We start from the raw sequence: 12,273 nt of genomic DNA, 5'->3' as shown, positions 1-12,273 counted from the left end.
TTTGACCTCTATTAAGCTGATGTTATTAAAGATCTATAAAACCCCCAAGATCTTACTTCCAAGTAATAGCCCTATTGGTATTTACACCCTACAGTACACAAAATAACTGTTTCCTCCCATATTAGTTACTTAACATGTCCTGCACTGAATTTCATCTACCATTTTATCATCCATGAGATAAGGCCATTTCATAACTCTTCGTTCATCTTTATTACTCTGAATAGTCTCTGCAAACTTTGCCATATTTTTCTGCAGCTCTTTTCCCAAAAAGTGATGAGTATACTGTGAAGCACATGCCTAGGCACAGATCCTTGTGGACTTCCCTGGTAATTTATTGTTTTGCCACCAAATTTGATGATTTATTCCTGTTTCCTACTTCCTTTAATCAGTTGTTTAACCATTTTAGATCCCTTCATTTCATCCTGTACATCTAGCTCAGATTCTGCTTTACAGACAGCTCAAAATGATTAAAAATTGACCCTTCCTGCTCTCCTGCTTCTACTGTAATGCATTTTCATTCAAATTTGACCTTCTAGCCCCTTCCTTTCCAGTATTCATCCACTCTCTTCTTCCCTATTGAGTGATATACTCATTTAACAAGACCTCAATACTAGGTGAGGTTATGGAACAGTTTATACTGAGTGTCATGATGCAGTACTTATAGGATGGCCAGAGTATCAGACCCAGCCAACATGTGTTTAGAAGGGGTGAATTTGACCAACCTGGTCTCCTTTTATGACTAGGTGACCCACCTGGTGGATACAGCAATGGCTGTGGATGCTGTGTACTTGGACTTCAGGAACGCCTTTGACACTGTCTCCCACAACAAACTCCTGGAAAAGCTGGCAGCCCATGGCTTGGACAGGAACAATTTGTGCTGGGTTAAGAACTGACTGGATGGCTGGGCCCAGAGAGTGGTGCTGAACAGTGCTGCATCCAGCTGGGGATCAGTCACCAGTGGTATCCCTCAGGGGTCTGTGCTGGAGCCAGTCCTGTTCAATATTTTTATTGATAACAAGATGAGGGTGCTGAGTCTTTCATTAGCAAATTTGCAGACACCACAAAGCTGGGAGCATGTGTTGATCTGTTGGAAGGGAGGAGGGCTCTGCAGAGAGACCTGAAACAGTTGGATGGATAGGCAGAGTCCAAGGAGATTAAACTTACCAAATCCAAGTGCCAAGTCCTGCATTTTGGCCACAATAACCCCTGCAATGTTACAGGCTGGGGATGGTGTGGCTGGACAGTGCCCAGGCAGAAAGGGACCTGGGGGTGCTGGTCCACAGCTGACTGAACATGAGCCAGCAGTGTGCCCTGGTGGCCGAGAAGGCCAAGGGCATCCTGGCCTGGATCAGGAATGGTGTGGCCAGCAGGAGCAGGGAGGTCATTCTTCCTCTGGACTCAGCACTGGTGAGGTCACACCTTGAGTGCTGTGTCCAGTTCTGTCTCCTCAGTTTAGGAAGGATGTTGAGATGCTTGAGCACATCCAGAGGAGGCAACAAGGCTGGGAAGAGGCTTGGAACACAAACCCTGTGAGAAACTGAGGGAGCTGGGGTTATTTATCCTGGAGAAAAGGAGACTCAGGGCTGACCTTATTACTTTCTACAACTCCCTGAAAGGTGGCTGTAGTCAGGTGGGATTGGTCTCTTTCTCCAGGCAGCAACTGACAGAACTAGAGGACACATTCTTAAGCAGTGCCAAGGGAAATATATAGGTTGGGTATTAGGAAAAAGTATTTTATGGAAATAGTGATCAAGTACTGGAATGGTCTGCCTGGGGAGGTGGTGGAGTCACCATCCCTGGATGTGTTTTAAAAAAGACTGGATGTGGCACTCGGTGCCATGTTTTAGTTGAGCTGTTAGGCCATGGGTTGGACTCCATGATCTTGGAAGTGTCTTCCAACCTAGTGATTCTGTGATTTCTTGTTATTATTTATTTACAGAGCTTTCCAGTTCATATAATCTTACAAATTAAAGGAAATACAGCCACATAAAAATTAGTCTGAAATCTATCCTGCTTTTATTACATGTTAAAAATCAAGTCAAATCCCACACTCTGTGGGGCAATTTCCCCATTACCTTCACATTGCCAGACAAAGTTTCATTAGACCTTTATTGCTAATGTGAAGAAACTTATAAGGACTTCTTCTGCATATCAGAGATATACTGCACAGGTTTTTTTCATTTTTTTTTTCCAGGAGGGGTGGGTGGGGAGGGTGGCACATAGGCGGGACAGACACAATACCCAACAAGATTTTGTGTCTGAGGAAAAGCTCCACAAAAAGAGCAGCAGCCCAACCACAGTGTTCGACGTTCAGACAACTGAAGCACTACTGATTGGGAAAGGTAGCTCTTTTTACAGTATACAGGTAAATAGCTCATGCCTAATTACAGATTGAAACAATTTGACATAGCACAAGTTTAAAATATAAATGTAGAAAATCAGACAATCAGAATTTTCAATGAAGCATTCATTCTGGAGCAGACAGGCACCATCATTAACACAAATGCAAACAATAGTACAGATGATTTAATTGGATTACTCCACTCCTATGAATTTTTCCAAATAAGCTCCTTAAGAAAGCCAGAAGTGGAATTCAACTGTCATCTTTTCTGGATGTTTTGGCCTATAGCATTCAGTCATGCTTTCCAAACGTGATCTCTGCAGCAGCTGTGTGTAAACAACAAATCGCATTTGGATGTTTTGATCCAAGAGTGGCTAAGGACAAACAGAGGTGAGCAGTATGCTGTCCCTCACCACTAACACCAACAGTTGCCATAGCAACAGGAGGGATCACTGGAAGAGGTTGGTATTGATCTTTCCATCCCATGTCCATTGCTATTTCTTCAGAGTGGTCTTACACAATGCTACCACAACCAACACTGTCACATATACCAAGCTCTTAAGTTAAAGGGAAATAATAGTGTTGAAAAGGCAGCAGGGAATAATTAATATTACAGTTAGCCTGGGTACACAAAGAGTAAGCAGCTAAACTCTGTCTTAGTGCAAGCTATGCCAGGGGAAGACAGGATGTCAATATGCACATGAATATTTCACCATGCCTTCCACCTATGTTTGAAATTTCCTGCGCATCCTCCTACAGCGCAGCATCTGCCTGTTCTCAGCATTTGCAACAACATAGTAACCAATGTCTAGGTCACCTATGGCAAAAAGTAGGATATAGCAAAGGATATTTTGTGCTTAGTTGCAAGCCTTTTACATCATGCCAGCATACTGCAGATTAACATGGATCCAGAAGGGTAAGAAAGTCTAAGCAGACAAATATTAAAGAGATTTTTCAGGTTAACAGTAGCATAGCTCCAGAGTCCCTCACAGCAGAACTTAACATATAAATACGTGATAACACTTTATGCGATTGTATCAGAGATTTTGGTAAAGACTAATATTGTTTCCAGTAACAATACAAGCTGAGAACTGCATTTAGTTCACAAATTGCAGGATGTTACTTTGTTGATACTACCATAAGGCTCAAATAAAAATATATTTTTAAGGTTTCACTTTCACAAAAAACATTCCTTCTGAAGACATGCAAAAATGGGAGAAGTGCTTAAAATCTTAGACAGTATTAAGAAAGGCTTTTAAGACCACTCCCAACTCTATTTGTAGCCAGAACAGTTAGTAGAATGTGGCCCCCTAAAAGCAGAAGGCTGCTTATACAAGAAATATAAAACACTATTCTTGAAAACAAGTAGATCACTTCTGCTACATGACCCCTACATTGTCCCAGTTTTGTAGCAGTATAATAACATTTCTGTAATTCGTTATATTTTCATCAAGCTGATGTAATAAAGCAATAGTATGGAATGTACCCACTACTTCCAGAAACTTTAGAGTTCACAAAATTATTAGACCCTCAAAAAAAAAAAAAAATCATCTAGGTAGCACAGCCTTCAGAAAATGCATCATAGTTTCTCAAGGCAAATATAAAAGACAAAATTACAAGTCTACATCAGTATATATATTCCTAACAAAATTTTAACTTTTTTACTAAAAAAAAAAAAAAAAACAAAAAAACAGATGCTAAAAAAAATCTTTAACAATACCTACCAGTTGTGTACATCAAGTTAACAATTCCAGAATAATTCAAACAAATTATAACAGTATATGGTATTTAAGGGCTCTTGGAACCCTGTTAATAACCAGTCTCCCATCATAGCTTAAAGAGGCAAATAGCCATGGATCTGCTGAGGACCATTCAACTGCATATACGCTATCTTCATGTTCTTCATAGGTAGCTATTACACTGTCCTGAAGGGGCTCTTTAATCCTAAAATTGAAAACAAACACCAAAAAAATAGTAAGGATTTGGGAACACACTTGATTTTAAAGGTGGCATTACGTGTCACTGACATCTAGATACATAAATTCCCATTTAAAGTATAAGAATTCCATAGTGGGTTCTAAGGAAATATTTTATACCTTATGTTTGCATGTACTTACTTTTTATATGACAGCAAAGTCAAGTCAGTGCAAAAGACCCCATTTACAGGGACAAAGTAACTCTTACTTTAAATTTCAGTGTATTTCCTGCCTCTCAGAACCTACACTAAGCATCTCTCACTCTCTAAAGAAAGTTCAACTACAGGGCACGACCTAAATGCACAACTTCGTACCAACATCTTTCATGATATTACATCCCATCCTCTTTGCCTTCACTGTTCAATGAATGTTTAAAATAATACACAGTCATCGAGATTTGTAGATGGGTAAGAAGTTGCAGTCCCTAACATCAGTCTCTTCTGTACTGCCATCCTGGACCTATTCTCTCCAGAATTATGGAAAGAGGATGGAGCCACCACTCTGAACACTGATTTTTATCTCCCACTGCTATCAGCTCAAGATTCTCATCTATTATCGTATACTCCACCTCTCACTGCAACAGCCAAGCTCCTGGTCACCTACATCATAGGAGAGACACAGATTCCCTTCTGCATTGTAAATATTCAAGATATTTAAGCAACTCTCTGAAGTCCAAACCACTCAAGAGTCATGATTTGCACTCTGCTAATGAGTACAGCCCTTCCCTCCATTCCTAAATCCAATCTCTCCTCTCAAAACACCACTACAGAACATTATTCTGTAGCTACAGGGTAGGGGAGTTTTCTGAGGATGACCTTAGAGCTCTTTCAGCTACAGAGAATTGTCTCTGACAATTCAGTCAGTGCTTCAGAGGTATCTGTTCACCTCCTGAAACAGCCTTGCACTACAGCTGCAACCCTCCTCACAGAAAGCAAAGCCAAAGAGCCTTGTGAATGCCACTCAACAATTTAAACAGATGCTGCTACCACAGAAATGAAGTGTTTTCATTGGCTGCCTTTGCCCTTTCCTGCTGCTCTCTGAAAGCATGCAGTTCTGCAGTCACAAAGCCTGGATGGAAGCACAGTAGGATCTTCTGCAGGGTATTGCTGCCACACCTAGCCAGCTGAGCCAGCTGCTAACTGCATTAAAACTCAATTGAGTTTAATGAAGAAACCAAAAGCAGACTCATACTGTAGAATAGCATCAGATACGTATTTTCAAGGATTTTTACCTTTTACTTGTGCTACATTAAAAGTCAACTAATCAAAAAAAGTCACAGCACAACCAACACCCAGACCCCTGGTTAATTGCAAAGAACAAGCCTGTTTTTCAGTTCTCCTGAATATGAACTTTGATACAAGCCATCTAATACCAGAGAGCTAACAAACACATACACACACTTCATCTTCTGCAATGTGTTTTTCTAACTTCCTGCTAACTGACATGCCTGGTTAAGTGAAAGTTGGTCATGTCCCCAGACAGCAATGTGCTTCATGCAGTGCTCACCCACTTATCCACGACTCCATTATTCTGAAGGTTTCAGATGCCTCTCTGGATAAGCAGGGGAGTAATGCACAGTGCACATGTCTGTCAGGGGACACGACCGACTTTCAGTTAACCAGGAATCTCAGTTAACCGAAGCTTGGATAAACAAGGTCAAATAAGCTTCTAGATTACACTATTTTCTGTATGCTCAGAGTTGTTTCAGTGTTTCATTTAAATAACTCATCTAATTTAATTTACAGGAGTCATAAGGGGAATGAGCGTTCAGGAAACAAGCCTGCAGATGAATTTCTGTTTGGCATTTCCATTTATAACTACAGTTTTTAACTGTGTTTTATTATTGTCTATGCACTGAATTTCCACTTAGGTATGAAAGTAAATTTTGTACCTTCCCAGAAAAAGAAAGCATGCTATTCCACATGGTTCTTCAGGCCAATGGCACAGCCTTGAAACAGTTATTGAGAATCAGAGAAAATTCTTATGGAAGCAATCACTTAGTGTAAAAGAGCTAGATAGTATACAATCAGGATGGGGAAAAAAATAATCTCAAAATTACATGTGTCTCAGGAATAATACGGAAGATCCAAAGGAAACTGTCCATGAGCATACTTTACAGACATCATGAATGAAAATAGATTAGCCTTTAGATTATGCAATGGGTAATGAGCCCAGAAGGATTCTGCTAGTGGAATAAAAAGCAAAATTCATTTCATGCATGTGAAGGACTTTTCTAAAACATAAAAAACCAACCCTCCCAAAAAAAAAACTAACCAGCCAACCAACCAACCAAACAAAAAACATAAGGAGCCGACTTGTTTGTGATGAGACTTTTTTTTCCTCACAACAGGAATCTCTTAGAGGCAGACTACCTTACCTGATGTTAAGAGATTTCCAAGAAAACACATCAGATTTCTCTGCATTTTGGCTCTGCTGTTTGCTTCTTTGGTAATCCAAGAATAGGCTGAGGACACTATTTTTGAATCCATATCAATCTAGGGTACTTAGAATTCTTATGTTGCTGAATCACACAACGATTTATTTACAATGAAATTTTACACATCTTTATTTGTCAAAAGAATCACCTCAGATTAATAAGAAGAGTAGCTGTACAGAGCTGGATATGAAATAAATTTTCTTCTATTCTATTTTAATATGTATAGTCCACATTGTTGCCAGAACACAGAGATACCTGTTTTTACTTAAAAGCTGCAGGTTGTGGGTATAAAAATAGCTGTGTATAGCTATATATATATAGCATGCACGTGTGTACAAAACAGCTATGTATAGTATGGGTAGCTATACTATATAGCTAGTTCAGTGTACCACAGATGCAGGTGCTTGGGCTATTGATCCCATGATTGAGAGATGGTCATGTGCAAGGTCAGCAGTTGGACTCAATGATCCCTGTGGGTCCCTTTCAACTCGGCTTGTTCTGTGATTCTGTGACTGTATTTAATAACATACTTGGTAATCCCTTGTTACACTTGGCAAGCTTAGTAAACTATTTCCTTCCTTACCCCAGATCTTCCCAATCTTTAAAAGGCTTCTACAGTTTCCTATTTTCCTATTTTGAAGATTTTATTCTGACCAGACTAAAATACATTTCTTTTCTGCGTGTTCTTGCACTGCATCAACTGCCAATGCACCATATTCATTTTGCCACTAAGAAATCATAGTATGAAATGTGTAGACTCTACCTACATCATGCATATCTTTCAGACCTGTGCCACACAGAGCTGAATATTGACCATGTTTTCTCTGTAGTCTTATTCAAATACCATGACCTCAACCAGCTTCTATGAAAGGAGAGCTGCTTTTATTTTACCAAATAACTTTGGGGTTAATTGTGTAACAGATTAAAGAAAGAAGCCTGTTTCAGCCTTGGATAATTGTTTTCATGTAGAAAGCTGTTATTTCCAATTACTTCTCATGGTAACAACCACTTAAGTTTACAGTGCTTGCAATTCTGTTTTGTCACCACAGTGTTCAATAAAATATGGTTTTCAGTCAGCAAAAATCATTAATTCTTTATCACAGTCAAAATTAAATCCTCTTTAATCTAAAAATCATTGTAATAGAAATGAATCAATAGAGCAGCAGCATGTACTGCAGCATCCAAAAATGAATCCTGAAAAGCATAGAACTGGATTCTGGAATAAACCCATGTATGCACTTTCCTTTTGACTTCAAGAGAAAATTGTTTCTGGTAAGATGAGACAACACACTACTTGCTTCTTAACTCACCTTAAAAAGCCTGATTTCAAGTATGTTTATTCTTGAACACATTTTTATAGATAATAATTGGCCATTTATACTATTCCAAACATATTTTTTTTTTATTCAAAAAAGAGCTTTCTGAACTGCTTCCCCAGGAAAACAGGAAAAGAATATTTTTATGTAACAGGTTTCACAGATGTTCTAATGAGCAAAATAAATTAAGGAAGTTATACTTACTGATGAAGGTTAAAGAAAGAAATACTACAGTAAAACAAGAAGCTTTTAAAGAAAATAAGACTTGGAACTGAAAAGTGCTGCTGTGCTACATTTTGCCCAGCTTCTTACAGATCTAAAAAGGTAGTCCTGAAACCTGGCATTCCCCAAAACAGAAACTATTTAGCCTGTTTTAGTTAACTAGGTCTCTTGGTTGATTCCATAGCACAATCCTATGACTTCTAGATTTCTCCAAGACCTTAATATCAAAAGCAAAACAGCATCAAATTTAACACTGCTGACAGCTGTGTGAAAATACCCTGAAAGCCTGCCTCAGCATGTTTGGCAAATACTTTTCAAAATATCAATGCTGACAAATCTCTCTCCTGAAGTCACAGATGCGTATACAAAGGTGTTATGTTAGATTGCACAGTTCATATGTAATATTGTGAAACTACATGATTTGTTATTCAAAAAGCTCTAAACTACATTTATATCATGAAAAGTAGATACCACCAACTTCTTTAGATATAATTTTGAACAAAGTCTCTTTCTACAGAGAGGGCAGCTACCATTTTCTCTCTGGTCCATTCTGATAGCTGAAGATGCTTCTACACATAACATCTCATTAAAAACTTTGCTATCTCAAGTGAAATACTCCATGAAGAATTAGTTCTTCCAGTACATCTCTCAGCTTTAAATATCAAATGTTGAGAATTGCTTGTGTCAGATCTTCTGTTCGGCATTATGGCTAACATCTATGATGAAAAAGATGGAAATATAAGCCTTCAGGAAAAAATATATTGAAAGTATTTTCTGATAGGAATTTCTGGTACAATCTTCAAAGGATAACAAAGATTATCATTATTTTAGAACATATCATCAAAAAAACATAACAAGGGAGAAGGCAGCATACTGACCTTAGTAATCAGTTCTGCCACTGAAAACAGCAAACATATTAAGCTGTAAACTCCAAAGAAAACTAAGGGAGATAGTAGCTTATACTGCAAAGTTAAAGTTTTAGGAGGGCTTCCTTTCCAGGACTGATGTATAAGCACAAAATGTTAGTGAATTATAAATACATACCATATAAATCTTTTCATTGTTATGGATACAGAATAAGCTTTTTCTCTTAAAGTGCAAGTCCTCCATTACCAGTTAAGCCTTGTCACAAAGTTCTGGCCACAGAAGTCAAGAAGAATAGGAACAATGCTGTAGATGCAGCATGTACCTTGCTGCTGGTGCTCTTTTAATACCAAATATTCTTCTCATGCTGTGTATTACCAGCATACCAAACAGAGACCAACATAGTTCATAATTTAAATCTATAAGGCAAACAAACATATTGGAGTAACTGAAGAAAAGGAATCCTGATTGGCAAGTAAAAATGCAAGAACCTAGTAGCTTTCTTTTATTGTTAGAAAGAGCAATGTAGAATGAAAATGACTGTCAGAATAATTTAATACAGTAACATATAGACTCACTCACTAACATCAGGATTTTGAATGACCAAAGACCAAAGGAAGGATATAAGATAGTAACTACCTCCCTTAGGAGGAAGACAGTTCCCAATGTTGTCATAGTATCTTACAGGGAGCTGACCTGTAATTTAGAACCCAGGCAAGTACAGTGCTGCAGGGAGAAAATTGTTGCAGCAACAAAGTGCAAAGTCACTTAAGAAAGAGGTCAAGGAGAAGCCTCAGAAGCAATTGCATCCACAGATGTAGAATGATCCCATGTTTTAAAAGTTTTGTTCAAACTTAGGCATTAAAAACCACTTCTCATGTTCTTATCCAGGCATGTTAGCTTTGTTTTGGGGATGAAACCCAAATGAACCCAAGTACTCATCTTCATCTGTTCTATTTTCATTTACTTTGTACACTTTTTTCTGCCTCTGGATCAAACTGCTAGAAACTGAACTAGTATAGCACTTCATTTTCAGCTGTTTGGTTTTTTTCCCATATTTGAACTGTGCATCAAATAATCCAGACCAGGGACTTAACCAGAATATAGCATAGCTGTCCTTTGGCCAGATGCCTATAGCTCTTTTCTGAGGACAACTCCAGCTTCTTCTTAGACTACCCATTTTCAACAGTGGCTTCATGTTTCCCAAGCAGAAAGTACTGAAGACTTTCTTAATTCAGTGAAAGAAAACAAACACAGTTGGCATGTTTCTCCCAGATACATTTCACAAAAACCATGCATACACAGCTGGCATGTTTTAGAACAAACAAAAACACAGTTAGTGAGAGCAGATAAACTCAAGAATATGGCTCATAGCAAAGGAAAACCATACATGGAAGAATCAGAAGTCTTCAAAGATTATTCAGAAGGCAGTAAATGTCCCTGAACTACAAATAATCAGGGGCTAGGAACATATCCAGGGGAGTATATCTCCCTTCCCTATTTCTATTATTTTTCCTCCTGACTATGAGACACATGATACAGGCTAGGGAGATCTTTGCTATGATACAGGGAAGCTGCCTGTTCTTACCTTCTTTGAGAGAAACAACAGCAGAAGTTAAAAAGTAGGAAAAAGACTGGATATAGAGTCTGATCTAAACCAGCAATTGAGAGGGACCAGTAGTCACTTGATTTCAACAAGAGACAGATCTTCATGCAACAGTCCTAGTTACATTGCTTATTCAAATATGTTCTGGCCACTAAGATGGGAGCAAATAGGCCCAAGATGTCAACACAGACAAACAGTGAAGGAAGAAACCACTAAGAAGAAATTCTTCATAAGAATGGAATACAGCAACTTTTAGTCTGTCTATTCATTATGCAATGAACTAGAACTCTTTTCTTTTGAAAAAAATTATCTCCAAATAATTATTTACAGTTGGGAACCTTAAAAAACAGACAACTACTGCAGTAAATCTGGCATGAATAATTGAGTGGATAGACTCATAGCTCTACACAGTTGATCAGGAAACGGTTAAACTGACATATTATTTGTTTTTGTTTCCAACCGAGAAATACAGTAAAAAATATGAAATTTACTCTGAAAGATATTGAAAATTAGTAAGTCTTAGAGATCTCAGGAAGGAGTTTTAACTGTGCAGAACAGTATTACAAGTCAAATGTTTTCAAAATATGGGGCTTTACTAAGTAGCCAAAACAATAAACCTCTGAAAATAAAACTAGCACATACTCATAATTTTTATACTTAATCCAAGGAGGATTTTTACAAGTGATTGTATTCAGGACAACTAAAATGCAGAAAGAGTCTTTTCCTTTCCTTCCACTTGATATTTTAACCTTCTGAGAGAGATATAGTACTCAGTCTCAAGGTGACTGGCTAGAGACACCAGTTGTACAAATACATGCTCTTCCTGGTGTATTTAGAGATACACCTGAAAAAGACATTCTCGTTATCAGTATATGTGTGCTGTTTAATAACAAATCAGATGACCTCCAAAACAGGATAAATGAACCTGTGCAATTACAGCACTCTCTTGAAAGTCTAGAATATACCCAAATAAAACAAAACAAAAACCCAAAACTAAAAAACAAACACACTCCTCCCCCATTAAACCATAGAATGAAAACCTGGATTTTACAGATGAGAAAGTACCCATCGAATAGTGCAAGAGACTCTTCACAGAAGTCTCTAGGAGGGTGTCAGAGCCAAAATATCTGGCACTAGTAGTTGACTAACAAGAAGTATTCCCAACAGCTGTTATACCCTACTTCATTTGTGCATTGAGAACTAAACAGACATTCATTTGGCAACAGTTCAAGGCTGCAGCAGCTTGCAAACATCCTTCTGACTCAACTCAAAGCAAGGGGGTGAAAGGGGGAGCCTAAAACAAGAATTTCACAGTACCAAGCGAAGGTTACAAAAGCTAATGCACTTTCCCAGGTTTTATAGAAAACAGATGAGCAGAAGAAAAGCACATATTTAAAAAGCAAATGGAGAATTGATACTCTTGTAGCCTCTGGGAACAGGCAAGGGATCTCCATCATTACTATACAAGTAATTAATGATGTGGTTTACATCCATCCCATAGCCATAGGAAA

At 38.2% G+C, this 12,273-nt stretch overlaps 1 protein-coding gene across 2 annotated transcripts in view; it reads right to left on the bottom strand.

The window, feature by feature from the left end:
- Positions 1-2,033: 2,033 nt before the first annotated feature.
- Positions 2,034-12,273, bottom strand: part of EIPR1 (EARP complex and GARP complex interacting protein 1) — a 74,920-nt gene continuing 64,680 nt past the window's right edge. The window contains exon 9 of one of the 2 annotated variants that reach the window (XM_062489720.1): positions 2,034-4,285. In XM_062489720.1, coding sequence (XP_062345704.1) covers positions 4,111-4,285 — 175 coding nt within the window. In that variant the 3' untranslated portion in view covers positions 2,034-4,110. Of the gene's footprint in view, positions 4,286-8,936; positions 9,009-12,273 lie in introns of those variants that run through there. The other variant, XM_062489719.1, reaches the window with a different exon arrangement.

Source organism: Cinclus cinclus, chromosome 3 (genome assembly GCF_963662255.1).
Source record: "Cinclus cinclus chromosome 3, bCinCin1.1, whole genome shotgun sequence".
Taxonomy (NCBI): Eukaryota; Metazoa; Chordata; class Aves; order Passeriformes; family Cinclidae; genus Cinclus; species Cinclus cinclus.
This window is presented reverse-complemented; position numbering and strand designations above follow the sequence as displayed.